The following is a 14,521-nucleotide window of genomic DNA, read 5'->3' as shown; positions in this document are numbered from 1 at the left end:
AGCAATAGAACAACCCAATCTTTTGCATACTCATACCTGACAAGTTTTCATTTTCATCTTGCCCTTCCTCGTCAATCTATTTTCCATAGTGCTTCACAAGTTCTGCAATAATCACACTACAACGTTTCGCAAGCAGAAGATGAAGATGAAGTAACAAAAATAGAACGATCGAACGAACCTTTCCCAAACGTATTACTCTCTATCTCCATAGCTTCATGATAATGGTTCCTATCAGCCATAGCCAGGGAAAACCGGAATACAAGCAGATCGAACCGGCAAACCCGTTGCATGCCCTTATAGGAAACTCGAAGTGCGATCTAGCTCATGGGTAACTGACAAAATATCTCCTCCATGAAGGGCAAATCTACTCTATTTCAAAAGAAAACAAGAGGCCATCAATTGAAGAGCAATCTTGCAGAGCGAATCGCCAAACTTGTAAGAAACGGTGCGAAACAGAGCGTAAGAGCAGAAGGCACGAGAAAAAACAAGACGCCAAGCCAATTAGTCACCTTAAACAACCTATTAAATAGACTAACGAGGAAATGCCAAGTAGACGATTACGAAAAAGTCCAAGAAAATGGAATTTCCCTTTTGAAGTTTTTCTTGGATTTCCCTTAAATGGTGCCTATATACCCTGCAGGCCAAAAATGTTCAAAATGTTGCAAGTTCATTGGATCTAGTTTGAATGGAATCCTTGTTGAAAATTTTTCAAGTATAAGTATTCTGCCATCCTTCTCGCGGTAATGATGAACATGTATAAGAAGGCAGAGGTCCCTCTCATACATCTTACGCAGCCGCAACGAAACTATGCACCTCTATTGTCGCGCCAGGTCAGTGGCCCGGGGTTGTTCCGTAGCCGAGCCCCGCATTCGATCAAACCCAACATCTCCGATCGCTTGCCGGAAGGACAGTGCAGCTGTGCAGGAATGTTTGCCCCCAGGTACTGCCGTCCTTTAGCGTATTTTGGAACGGGTCGGAATTGCAGAAACCCGGCTAAGATATTTATCCTTCTTTACATGGGTAATTTAGTTATAAAACCGGATGAGGAGGACGACTGGTGACAATAGTTTTTTTTCTGGCGGCAATTGGTTTTTCTTGTTATCATGCTTCACAGATAAGTCAGGGACCGAGCGCTTATGGAAGAAGTACTTCATGGATCTCTTCCAGTGCTGGGACAACCGAGAGAGCAGAGTAAGTATGGGCCGAGTGTGTACTGAATGATTTGCAGAGGAAAATTTGTTGATTGGCTAGTCTGACGAGTCTCACGTGAATCTTAAGGACAGATAAACCAAGACCATATTTCAAGCATAAGATTACCATGGAGTCGCTATGGATAGACGGCTGGTACAATCGAGGTCAAGTTAAAGACATGCTCGAGAAAAAGCTGCCCAAAGCGTCCACTGGTCGGCCCCAAGACCATGGCTTGCTGGAGTGTGGCAAAGCTGGCTTCAGGTCTGGAGTAAAGGTCAATGCATCTCAAGCACAAGAACTGCAGAGTGGCTGGGAAACGCTTACCTTAGAGGAGGCACTCACGTCTATGGAGCAAGTGCCCCAGCTTCTTTCAGTTCAGAACCTTACAGGCATTTTGCATAAGTGCAGAATTAAAAAAAATCTAGCCTATACCAAGCGTTTGTATGCCTACATGTGCAAAAGTGGCATGGAAGATCATAGATCTCTTGGGAACTACCTCGTCCTAATGTTGGTCCAAGTTGGAAGCATATGCGATGCTCAGCTGGTTTTTAACAAGTTGGTCGATCGGAATGTGTATTCTTGGACTTCTCTCATCAAGGGTTATGTTGACTGTGGGGATTCAAAGCATGCCCTCAACCTCTATCAGAAAATGCAAGAGGATTCTGTACTTCCTAGCAAGTATACTATAGTGGCCGTACTAAAGGCTTGCACCAGGCTGAAAGATACAGAAAGAGGCCAAGGAATACACGCTGAGATAGCCAGAAAGGGGCTGGAAAGAGATATTTTTGTTGGCAACACCTTGCTGGATATGTATGCCAAATGTGGCTCGCTTGTAGAAGCACAGGAATTGTTCGACAAGCTGCCAATTCGAGATGAGGTCACATGGAATGTCCTGATCACAGGATATGCCGAGCATGGGTTTGGTGAGGAAGCACTGAACCGTTTCAAAAAGATGCAACTGGAGGGTCTCTCTCCAGATGCTGTCACATGTGTTAGCAGTTTGAAAGCGTGTGGTAGCATAGGAGCCATAGAACAGGGCCGAGAAATACATGCCATGATTTCTATAAAGGGACTGGAAAGAGATCTTGTTGTTGGCAGCACCTTGGTGGATATGTATGCCAAATGTGGCTCTCTTGCAGAATCCCAGGAAGCATTTGACAAGCTGCCAGTTCGAAACGAGGTCTCATGGACTGCCCTGATCTCAGGATATAGTGACCATGGGTTTGGTGAGGAAGCACTGAATTGTTTCAAACAGATGCAATTGGAGGGTCTCTCTCCAGATGCTGTCTCGTTTGTTTGCAGCTTGAAAGCTTGTGGCAGCATACAAGTTGTAGAGCAGGGCCGAGAAATACACACCGAGATTTCCAGAAAGGGGCTGGAAAGAGATCTTGTTGTTGGTAGCACCTTGGTGGATATGTATGCCAAATGTGGCTCGCTTGCAGAAGCGCAGGAAGTGTTCGACAAACTGCCAGTTCAAAATGAGGTCTCCTGGACTGCACTGATCGCAGGATATGCCGAGCATGGGCATGGAGAGCAAGCGTTGAATTGTTTCAAACAGATGCAACTGGAAGGTCTCTCTCCAGACGTTATCACATTCGTGTGCAGCTTAATAGCTTGTGGCAGCATAGGAGCCATAGACAAGGGCCAAGAAATACATGCTGAGATTGCCAGAAGGGGGTTGGAAAGAGATGTCGGCAGCATCTTGGTGGATATGTATGCCAAATGTGGCTCGCTTGCAGAAGCACAGGAAACTTTTGACAAGCTGCCAGTTCAAAATGAGGTGTCGTGGACTGCACTGATCGCAGGATTTGCTGAGCATGGGCTTGGTGAGGAAGCGCTGAATTGTTTCGAACAGATGCAACTGGAGGGTCTCCATCCAGCTGCTCTCACATTTGTTTGCAGCTTGAAAGCTTGTGGCAGCATAGCAGATATAGACAAGGGCCGAGAAATACACTCCGAGATTGCCAGAAAGGGGCTGGAAAGAGATCGTTTTGTTGGAAGTACCTTGGTGGATATGTATGCCAAATGTGGCCAACTTGCAGAAGCACAGGAAGCGTTTGACAAGCTGCCGGTCCAAAATGAGGTTTCATGGAATGTACTGATTGCAGGATATGCTGAGCATGGGCTTGGTGAGGATGCACTAAACTGTTTTGAACAGATGCAACTGGAGGGTCTTTTACCAGATGCTGTCACATTTATTTGCAGTTTGAAAGCTTGTGGCAGCATAGGAGCCATAGACAAGGGCCGAGAAATACACACCGAGATTGCTAGAAAGGGGCTGGAAGGAGACATTGTCGTTGGGAGCACATCGGTGGATATGTATGCCAAATGTGGCTCCCTTGCAGAGGCCTGGGAAGCGTTTGACAAATTGTTGGTTCGAAATGAGGTCTCGTGGAATGCACTAATCGCAGGATATGCCCAGCAAGGAGAAAGTGAAATTGTTTTCCATATGCTTGAGAGGATGAGAGGAGAAGGGATAAAGCCAGGTTTGGTTACATTCTCCATCGTTCTTAACGTATGCAGTCACACGGGCCTATTGGATAAGGGCCAGAAATACTTTGACGCCATGAACAAAAACTATGGCATCACTCCAACTATTCAGCACCACCATGGCATGGTTGATCTCCTTGGCCGTGCAGGCCAATTAGATGAGGCAATAGTGATGGTGAAGAAGATGCCTTTCCAACATAATCTTGTGGTGTGGCATTCTGTGTTGAGCGCTTGTCGAAAATGGGGCAATGTAGATCTTGGAAGACTGGCCTTCGAACATGCACTGCAATTGGATGAAAAGGATGCTGCGTCTTATGTCTTGATGTCCCATATCTATGCAGATGCTCGCATGCAGGAGGAAGCAAAGGAGGTCGATGCAATGAGAGTGAAAAAACAAGCATGGAATAAGCCAGGACACAGTTGGCCAATTGACAATAGTGGGTTGCTACATTGTTTTGGGTGGGGATAGAAGACATTCCTAAAGCAAAAATACATATGCAAAGCTAGAAGAGCTTTCCCTCCAAATAAGGGAAGGGTATGCTTCAGATTTGCATATGGTGTCATGCTGATGGAAAGAAAGATGAGTTATGTGGCACAGTGAGAAGCAGGCTACTGCATCTGCCCTAATCAATACATCCAAAGCGGCATTCATACATGGTCAAGAATCTTCAGGTTTGTAATGACTGCCATGTGATATCAAAGGCTATTCTTGTCAGAGATGCAAGCTGCTTGCATGACATCAAGTATCGAAAGTGTGCTTGTTAGTGTATCTCGAGTAGCAGGTGTCCCTTGAAATGTTCGTGCTAGAGTGATGGGGAAAGGTAGTTCAGGTGTATATAGAGGCGGATGAATAGAGTTGGATTGTGATTTGTGCTACAACGAGTTTGTGAAACTGCAGCTAAAAACAAGGTGGTGAATTTTGCATCTGCAATTTGTAGAAATCAAGTATAACCATTAAGCCAAGTGCCCACTCCAACGTCTTTACACTAGTCCTCTTGTGTCAGAGGCTCCTTCTTGTAATAGTTGGAGTTGGTATAGGGCTGAGATAGTACATTACTCGAGGCTCTTCATATGAATAGATTTGTAGAAGATATAAGACGTATCGTTTGTGGACTCAGGGGCTGCCATGTGTACTGTATGCATATTATTCCTATCCCATATACACATGTAGACATTAGTTAGGCACCATTTTGTATCAGACACTATTCCATGCAATTCAATGCATAACTTGTATTTGAGATTTGACAAGCTTCCATATTTGTCTCCAAGCCCATGGATTTCCATTTTTCAATTTGCATGTTCTATTGGTGACACCAGTGTATCAAGAGTTGGAGTTGTCCCTCTTACTCCAAATGTTTTTGCTAGAACAATGGAAGCATAGGTGAGCAGCATTCAGAGGCTTATGAAATTAAGTTGAATCATTGCGTGTTTTATAGTAACTTGCTGGTGAATCTGCTGCTTCAAACAATGTAGGCATAAATTGTGAGTCTACAATTTCTACAAATCAAGCCTATCCATTACTTCTCGCAGAGGAATTCTCTCTTTATTTCCAATTCTTTATCATCCACACATTGCGTGCCCTTTGGGTACTCTTATGGACCCTTATCTAAGATTACATGAATGGCTAGTAAATGGATTGCCCCTCGGCACTTCCACCCCATAATCTGTTTAATATCTCTGCCTGTAGAACCCATAGGAGTCTCAAGTCTTGCTGCACCCCTCACCAGGACCTCGAGATGCTTAATTCTCGATCAACAAAAATATATACCAAATCATACCACTAAGTACAACTCTGTATACATTTGGTTGTGACAAACTACTAAATCTGAGGACTTCTGTCAACCACTCCGTCTGAGGTCGTGCCACAGGAAGGAGTGAGGGCTTTTAAAGTTCTATGTGGGTGTGCCCACCCATAGAGAGGTGTAGAATATTGATCCTTTCTCACTATTTCTGCAGGGTAGTTTGGGGTTTAGCCAGGGTGCATTGCAAGGGTTAAAGGCTGGGTGAAGGACTGTGCAGAGGCCTGGGTTAAAGGTTAGTTTGGAGGCTTACCAGGCCCAGATGTGGCTGGACTATAGACAGGTTGGGTGACCCAACCAGTCTGGTCGGGTTAAACTGACCAGGCTCAACCAGATAGGTTGGGTTAGACCGACCAGCCCACGAGGGCCAGTTGTTTCAGTCGGCCTGACTGAACAGGTTGACCAGTGGGGGAACTTTTCCCTATAAATAGGGCTCCCTTATAAGGCAGAGTTTTCCTGATGTTTCCTGCACAGTACCATCTCTTTACATTCGCATTTCTTGCAGCACATTAAGAAGTTGCAGGAGCTTCAGCAGCAGGTCCTTCAAGCAGGCAAGGAGATATCTTAGGAGGAGACATGGCCATTACTTTGCTGTCCCCATCTCTCCTCACAATATCCAGCATTTTATTTCTCTCTCATCACCAGTGGGAGGTTGAACACTCTCACGTGGGAGGGGATTGTGTCTGTGGTTCTTGATCAGGAGGAGTCTTTTTCAGAACCCTCCACTGGGCGGAGGGTTGGAGGTGTTGGCCGCCCCGCAGGCACAAGGGCAGAACAACAACAAGACTAAGGGAAAATGGAAGTCTTCTCCGTTCACATCCTTAGAGAAGAAATCCGATGCAGAGAGATATGCCTTGAAAGTGGAGCGAACGTGCAACAAATGTGGCCAAAAGGGGCAATACTGGAGGAAGTTCCCTCGAAGGAGTCATGGTAAGGGTATTGGTTCTTCTGCTCTGCAGCTGCAACTACTCCGGCCTTTTTTCATTTGGAGATCATGGATACAGATGCTCCATCTTTTTCAGGAGGAGAGCCGGCTGCTCTCACAGTTAGTGACTCATGGGAATGGATACTTGACAGTGGGGTTTCCGGGCATATGATGCCATCCCGCGAGATGTTCAAAGACCTTCAGTGGAACTTGGACGTAGGCAACTCTCTGTGGATTCCTAGCAGGCGAATTGATGGTGCCCTCACCAACTACCTAGGCTAAGGAGGCCTCAGATCCTGGTGTCGCCCAACAGCAGAGCTGCAAATACAGCATTAAGGTTGAGACTTTGGTGCATCAAGTCGCTTGCAACAGGCTATGACTGAGGTTAATCGCAAACGCTATGCCTATTTCAGGGCATCTACATACAGTTGGCTGCTCAGCTTGTGAAGGATTGCTGCATGCTGTACTGCAGCTTGAAACAGGCTGGAAAGGAGGTGCGATAAGGCTGCCTGACCTGCACCAGACCTGCTGCTGCGCACGATTGGGTGAGGCTGAAGTGTGAAGGATGAGGGGAAAAGAGGCTGGAATAGCAGTGGCTCCCCTGCTGTTGGGGAAAAGTTTCCTAAATTTGCAAGGCTAACTGCTTTTAGGAGGCTTGGATAAAATAGCAAAGCTATTAGTTGAGCTAAAAATAGCGAAGTTATTTCAGGCACATGGCTAAAAATAGCAAAGCTATTTTAGGCACATGGCTAATGTAAGAAGTTGAGCTAAAAATAGCAAGGCTATTTTTAGCATAGCTCGACCCCCAAGTCAAGTAAAGCTGAGCCTTTTTGGACCACTTTTCTGAGTTTTTTTTGGGCAGAATGTTCTCTTGCTGTCCTGCGTAAATCCTCCCCATGTGAACTTGTGGTTCTTAATGATTGATTTGGTCCTTATACTGATGTACCGACTTGCTGGGTTTTGACATCAGATATATTGTGGCAACCAACACAATCATTGGTTTGGTATGCCACGCTGGCAGTTATTGACTGTAGTGCTTCCTCTCCTAGAGACTTTGGGGCCAGCAGCAAAATAGAATGCTGCCCTATCAGTCGTCTTTTGACTATGACACTGTGTGATAGCTAAGATTTTCGGCAACTCGCTTTTAGAGGCCAGTTTCCGAGACAGTCCAGAACTGTAAGCGCCCTCTTCAAGTGTGTAATTGGCAACAGGTGGTTGCAGCAAGGCTGCCAATACATCCCCCGTAGTTATCATTGAGATTTTGTGTACCTGTGGAAGGCTAGAATCCTTACTGAGAGGAGCTAGTAAACTGAATGATGTGTTAAAGGCCCAACCTATGCTAAGCCTATGATTTGGAGGTCTTGAGATAAGAACCTCTTCAATATGGTTTGCCTAAATGCTGGATTGGATAACTACGGGGGAAATTTTTTTAGCTGTTACATAGCACAAAACCGAGCTTATACATGACTTGGATTGTAAATCCATGAGGTCTTCTATGTGATATTCATCCACTGCTTTATGTTGGTACCATAAGTGGATTGAATTTAGTCATCTGTGAAAACCACCATCTTATAACATAAGGGTGGAATAGAGCATAGTATATTTGCTTTAAATTTGTAATTTTGTATGTCACAAATATAATGATGATTACTTTTGCTGTCCATGTCTGGCGATACTTGCATCGAGTTTTTTAAATGCTTCTATTTTGAATGGAAACTTTTATGCTTATTCCATTTTTAAAAAATATTATACGTGTTCCAAATTAATGTTCTTATCGACAGGTATTCCAGACATAAATCTTTCTTTGGTCCTTGGACCCATCCAAACCTATGTCTCCCTAACGACAGCCGGATTGGCTGGGGCTGCGTAGTATGGGATGCGCAGTCTTTCTTGTGATTGACTAAGGTCAATGGGAGCTAACAAGGGCACAATGATTGATTTAAGGTTCTAGAACAGTAAAAGGTTAGATAACCAGCTGTTTCTGAAGGGATACTGTATAGTTGATGATTGATTTGCTTTGGTGGATCTTGGATGTTGAGAACCTTTTAATGCTTGATATCCTAAAAGTGAGGATTCACTTGGATGGTGGCAAGCTGGTAATGGAACTCACTAAATTGGATCTTCTGCTTGGATTGAGCATGAGATGGGAACACAACAATTTTTAGACTCTATGTTCCTGTGAACACACAGAAATTAAGGTTGCCATGCTTGGATGAAGCACAGGATGGGAACACAGGGAGAGCTGAACCTGGGAATTCTTGAGAAGACATAATTACCTGATGAGTGAACATTCCTTGGAGGGTGGAATTCTTCGGGTGATTTTGGAAAACTCTGGACAGAGTTATCCATGTGGACAGACTTTAGGGATGTCGGAAGGACACCAGAAATTAAGGTTGCCATGCTTGGATGAAGCACAGGATGGGAACACAGGGAGAGCTGACCCCGGAAATTCTTGAGAAGACATAATTACCTGATGAGTGAACATTCCTAGGAGGGTGGAATTCTTCGGGTGATTTTGGAAAACTCTGGACAGAGTTATCCATGTGGACAGACTTTAGGGATATCGGAAGGACACCAGACAGCCTTGTCGGATACTTTACCTCTCCCTCAAGGCCAAGGTATGAAAGACAGGTCTAGGATCGCTTTTCAAGAGAGAGGGAGAGGAGAAAATTTGGAAGATGATATTCTAGAGAACCTAACTTGGATCTCAGTAGACCTTAACTTGAACTTGGATCCTGCCAAGGTAACTCCTTTCTAGGCATACCATGGTAAAACCCAAATGTATCTCACTTTCGTGCTTTTGGCTGTGATGCCTATATTCATGTTCCAAAGAAGCTGAGGGGAAAATGGACAATCCCAAAAGCTTGTCTTTGTGGGATACAACTCTTTGTCAACAGGTTACAAGTTGTATGATCCTGTCAGGAGAGATTTACAAGTTGTATGATCCTGTCAGGTTACAAGTTGCTGGTTTTGGGGTTTCCACGGTTGAAGAGCCATAGGTTCTAGCAGAGCCTGGTGATTTTGAGGACCAATCCTTGTGCTATTGTTCTTGTCATCGAGCCTGAGTAGGTACAAGAAGATTTTCCAAAAGTTGAAGATGAGCCCCATAGCAAGGCCTACCACAAAAATTAAAAGACTGAAATTTAAATTAACCCATAGATTTTAGGAGTTGGAGGCACATTTAGAAACTCCTTTGGGGATTTTGGTACAACTCATGCATGCATCCATGAGGCCCAGTTGAGGCCTGTTTCATGGTAGCTTGCCATTAGAGTCCTCTCATAGGACTGCTCACCTAGTGCGTAGGAGAGGAATTGGATTGTATTCTCCCTTATACACACCAAGAAAAGGAATAGGCTATCCACCGCTCACCTTGAGAGGTAAGTATCAAAATTACAACAAGATTTAAATTTGAAAATTTACATCGAAGCATGATGGAGCTCTGTTGACTTGCATCACGTATGCTCTTTCTAGAAACTTGGTCCATCCCCGTGACTACGCCTCATCATCACTTTGGCCCTCCCTCCTTCATTGAGGGTGCAAAATATGGGCTATGGCATGGATTGGCCTATGAAACTTATTCCATCTAGTCTCCCATATCTTTTCAATTCAAATTCGTGATAGTTGAGGCTTTCTTTTATTTGGATTTACCCGTCTCCTTGCAACCAAGTACAGCCTTTCATTGCTACCCAACCTTCTCCATGAACTCATACACTAACCCTGTAGTGTAACTCTCTGTCGGTGAGGTGAAGGGTGATGGGTTTAACAAACACTAATGATTTTCTAAGCTACATGCCAAAACTCTCCATCAAAGATGATATCCTCTAACGCCCTTGCCTTTGGTTTCCTAAACCCATCCTATCCATTCCTCACAACCATGCATCGCAAATTGGCCTGTGCTTTTAACAAGTGCGCCAAGATAATGAAAAGATAGGCAAAGCGTGTTTTAGAGGGCTTGAGAATCTCCAATGTATTGTGGAAATAGCAATGGCTCTATGCTTTTGGGTAATGAAGCTCGTGCCTTATCAACCACTGTGGCTACCCATGGAAGCTTGCATGTGTCCTCAATAAGGATATCCAAATTGTGTGCAGCACAAGGTGTCCAAAAAATATGGCTATACTCACTCTCTCTTAGTGCATCTATGCGTTGACAATCACTAGCATTGTCAATGATGACTTGCACTACATTTTTTACGTCCCACATTCTCAAAACCCTCTCAATAAACCATGAGTATAAACACCTATATGAGAGTCATTGGTCGCATCTATGGACTTAAGAAACACAGTGCCAATACAACATGACACAAGGATATTAATAAGAGGTCTCCTCTTTGTATCTAACCACACATCAGACAAGATGGAGCATCCATATGTGGTATATGCTATCATATTATGTTGGAACTCCTCTACCTCAAACCTTTCTGCATGTAGGTTTTGAATACTGAATGTATCTAAAATGAAGGTCCTACATCTCCCATTGCTTGCAGTATGAGCAATTTTAATGAGAAGGTCACGCTTGTAGAAGAACTTGCAACATGCTCTACAAGCATTTCTTGATAAAGATGCACTGAACTAGCACATAAAGATCATGTCCTTTGCTCTGCTTGTCCCCCTTACTGCCTTTGATGGGGTGAATGCACATCCGTAAGTACACCCTATGTAAATAATGTGATGAAAGCATGGTCCACGTCAGTACTCGATGGAAGAGTTCATTGCGACTCTCGTGAGGAGATCCATGTACTAAAATAGCATGGGAAGCCTCAAGCCTTTGTCTCTTTGATAAACTCGAATTCCTCCCAAACCAAGAAGAACATCATCTGCAACATCTCGTACACAATCATTCACTCATTACCTAGAGATGCCAAGTAAATGAGCCCTCACGCGAAGCACACTTCCACAAAAAGGTATGCCCAAATGCACCATAAGATGTCATGACAAGAGACTATATCATTTAGTTCATTAATAGTGATTAAGAACATTAGTATATCATGTGCCAAGTTAATGGTGCAACATGTGTTTGTATATATGATGGACACTGATCGATATTGGTATGGCAGTGGATCATCTAAGTAGATAGGTCTAATTGAGCTAGAGCCACTGCTTCAGATGGCACTAAATTTTGCACATGCAACACTTGTTTTACAGGTAAAGATGTGCACACGTGTGTCTAGGTCCTAGGGGCAATAGGAAAGGGAAGAGTACATTAGAGTGTATTGAATGGTATGTGCATGGGTCATAAGCTACGGTTAGGTCTAAATGGGAAGATAGACTTGAGTGATCTCAAGTGTTACAATCTCATAGGGCTTCGCTATCCATTTACCACCCAGCCATGGATTCCCCTTTCAAGAGCTCGCCTACCATTGTTTTTTCCTTCATGTGAGATCCACCTCCTTGACCTCCTTCCACTCTGAGCTTCTCTTCTGGAATTCTCCCACCTAGCCCAATGTTTGCTATATGTTGTGCCATGTGTCCACACTAGACCCTTCAATAGACCCCTCTAAAGGGCATTCCCAAATGCACCTATAATTAATGCCTAGGCCTAGGAAAACCTCCTAGAACCTAGCCAGAATCCACATTAACAAACATTATCATATCCTCTGGCTTCCCACCTCGCCATAACCATGTCGTGATCCTTCAGTGATTATGGCTGATGAAACATTCCCTTCCCCTTAAGAATGGTTTATTTCCTCAAAAACAAAATTGAGAAACCTCCTCTGGAGATTGCTTACCCTTTCCCATGTTGAACTCTCTTCAGGTCTATCTTTCCACTTAACCAAACATTCTTGCCATATTGTATGTCACATTCTTTTTTCTTGTCTATCTAAAATCCTTTCAGGTTCTTGTGGTAAAGATGTAGGTTCAATGAGTTCAACTAGGACTTCATTTCGAATGAGATTATCATCATCTCTTAATTTTCTAACATGAAAAACTGGATGTACTCTACATCCCTCAAGTAAGGCTAATTTGTAAGCAAGTTTTCCAATTTTCTTAAGTATTGTGAATGGTCCACAATACCTAGGAGACAACCTTAGACATTTACCTATCTTTAGAGATTTTGAAGATTTAGGTACCTTGAGATAGTCTTTCTCATTTACTTCAAACTCCAACCGAGATAGGGTAGATGCAACGATTAAGAGCAACTCTTCTCCTTGCTAAATTGGCTCGGAATCCTCTACACCTATCAAGTTTGGCTCTAAATCTGTCTAAAACTAGTCGCATCTGTCCTTCATAGAGACCTCAAATCCCATGGGAATACCCAGAAGTCTAAAGGACTTACCTTTGGGAACCTTTTTGCATGCTAGTTGTTCCAGAGTGTTTCTATTAAAATTGTATACCCTCTCTTTGAGTGATTTATTAGAGACCCAAATGCCATACAAAAATGTCCAGACATTGAAGTGTTGTTGTAGTCACATCTTGAGGGGTATTTCTTAGAGTGAGGTTGGTCTCATTTGCAAACTGTTGGTTTACTAATTGGAGATCACCAGGAAGTTCAATGCCTTTGAGTGTTCCCTCATCTATCTTCTCTTGGAGTAACCATCCCAGGGCATCAGCTGAGATTGCGAAGAGTAAAGGGACTAAGGGGAAGCCGTGTCGAATAGATCTTTTTAGAAAGAAGGGTTGGTTATTTTTCCATTGACGCAAATCCTAGAAAAGGCATTAGAAAGGAGAAGCTTGACTAAAGATATGAATTGATTGCCAAGTTGCATGTTAGAGATTGGAGTAAAAAATACCAATTCTATCACAACCCTTGTCAAAATTGACCTTGAGGAAGCAAATGTCTTGGTATGTTTCCTTAGCATATTCAGATATTGATAATAGCTTCAAGAAGATGTCTGCCTTTGAGAAAGCCTTTTTGTTCAGGGTGTATCCATTTGTCCATCGTGTTCTAGAATCTTAGGTTCAAAAATTTGGCTAATATCTTGTAGCTACTTTAGCATTATGAGTGGTCTCTAGTTCCTTAGCTCAATTTTATCTCCCCACTTAGGAATGAGCTTCATAACCCCACTATTCAAATGAAAGGGAAGCTGTTCCAAGGCAATGCTCTCATTCCAAATCTTCAATAGACATGGGCCTACAGTTTTCCATAAGCATTTATAAATTTCATAGGTAAGTCCATCCTCATCAGGACCTATCTTACTATCATCTGCAACCTTCGGCTCTTGGAGTGTCACATACTTATTAAGATGCACCCTATCATACCCTAGAACTATAGTTTTTTTGGCATGACTACAGTGTCTTCCAGCATTTGTTACGTCATCATTGATCTCAATAGTTGTTCTTAGCAAGCTCTAGAATGTTGCCAAATGATGTCTAAGTTTTCCAAATTTGAGGAAGCTAGGACACCATCTCCATTACTGAGAAAGGGGATTTCCTCTTGAATCTTTTTTCTTCTAATAAGTTTAAAATTTTCATTGCTGGGCCTACTGATCTTTCCTGCCCACCAGTCTCTAAAATAGATTTTAGATTCATTGATTTTTATCTTCTCTTGCCTTCTTATTAATCTCTTCTTTTCCAACAATCTCACCTATGCTTGAGTATCTTGAGATGTGGCATGTTGCTTTAGCTCTTCAAGATCTTTTCTAAGTCTATCCATCCTTATGGCAAGAATGATCGCCCTATTTTTCCTAGATTCCTTTAAAATTTATTGAGTGTTGGAGATAGTTATTAAGACTCACTGTAGGTGTTTCTAAAGAATATGCATGTATCCAAGCTCGGGTGATATCTTGTTGTGATGTCTTTAAATTGAAGATTTTGGGGTCAACCTTGAACCAGGAGGGGCCTTTAGTCCCTTTAACAAAATCAATAGTTACCATCACTGGTTTGTGATCCAAAAGTGTTAAAGAGCAATAGACTGTGGATTTGAGGGTATTATCCTATCCAAGTAGACTCTGGGAAACATAAATTATGTCTAGTCTTGCTTCCCTCCTAAAATCACCAACTTGTCTATTGCTCCAAGTAAAACTTCCGCAAATGCATGAGTCAACCAGTTGTAAGTTGTCTTTGAGCTCTTCCCACGCATGAAGTTCATAACCTCTGAGTATAGATCCCTTCTTTAACCATATATCCTTAGGAAGTTCTACTATGTTAAAGTCTCCTAGTAACACAATGTTCAATCCCA

At 43.0% G+C, this 14,521-nt stretch overlaps 1 protein-coding gene across 1 annotated transcript; it reads left to right on the top strand.

Annotated features, from left to right (window-relative positions):
* The first annotated feature begins 716 nt into the window (after positions 1–716).
* LOC147892989 (pentatricopeptide repeat-containing protein At4g39530-like) lies at positions 717–4,823 on the top strand. Its single transcript, XM_087387030.1, has 3 exons — positions 717–940; positions 1,115–1,191; positions 1,284–4,823. Exons 2-3 carry the CDS (start codon positions 1,137–1,139, stop codon positions 4,148–4,150), a joined length of 2,922 nt encoding a protein of 973 aa, XP_087243156.1. The 5' UTR covers positions 717–940; positions 1,115–1,136; the 3' UTR covers positions 4,151–4,823.
* The last annotated feature ends 9,698 nt before the right edge of the window (positions 4,824–14,521 follow it).

Source organism: Dipteris shenzhenensis, chromosome 16 (genome assembly GCF_047967505.1).
Source record: "Dipteris shenzhenensis isolate YYH24624 ecotype China chromosome 16, Dip_SZ_1.0, whole genome shotgun sequence".
In the NCBI taxonomy this organism is placed as follows: domain Eukaryota; kingdom Viridiplantae; phylum Streptophyta; class Polypodiopsida; order Gleicheniales; family Dipteridaceae; genus Dipteris; species Dipteris shenzhenensis.
The sequence above is the reverse complement of the archived record's forward strand: the minus strand, read 5'-3'. Positions and strand labels throughout refer to the sequence as shown.

Bases quoted from the DNA above. Each gene is read 5' to 3' on its own strand.
- LOC147892989 (XM_087387030.1), top strand. From the start codon at position 1,137: ATGGAAGAAGTACTTCATGGATCTCTTCCAGTGCTGGGACAACCGAGA. The intron at 1,192-1,283 runs GTAAGTATGGGC...TCTTAAGGACAG, and splicing joins GGGACAACCGAGAGAGCAGA to ATAAACCAAGACCATATTTC.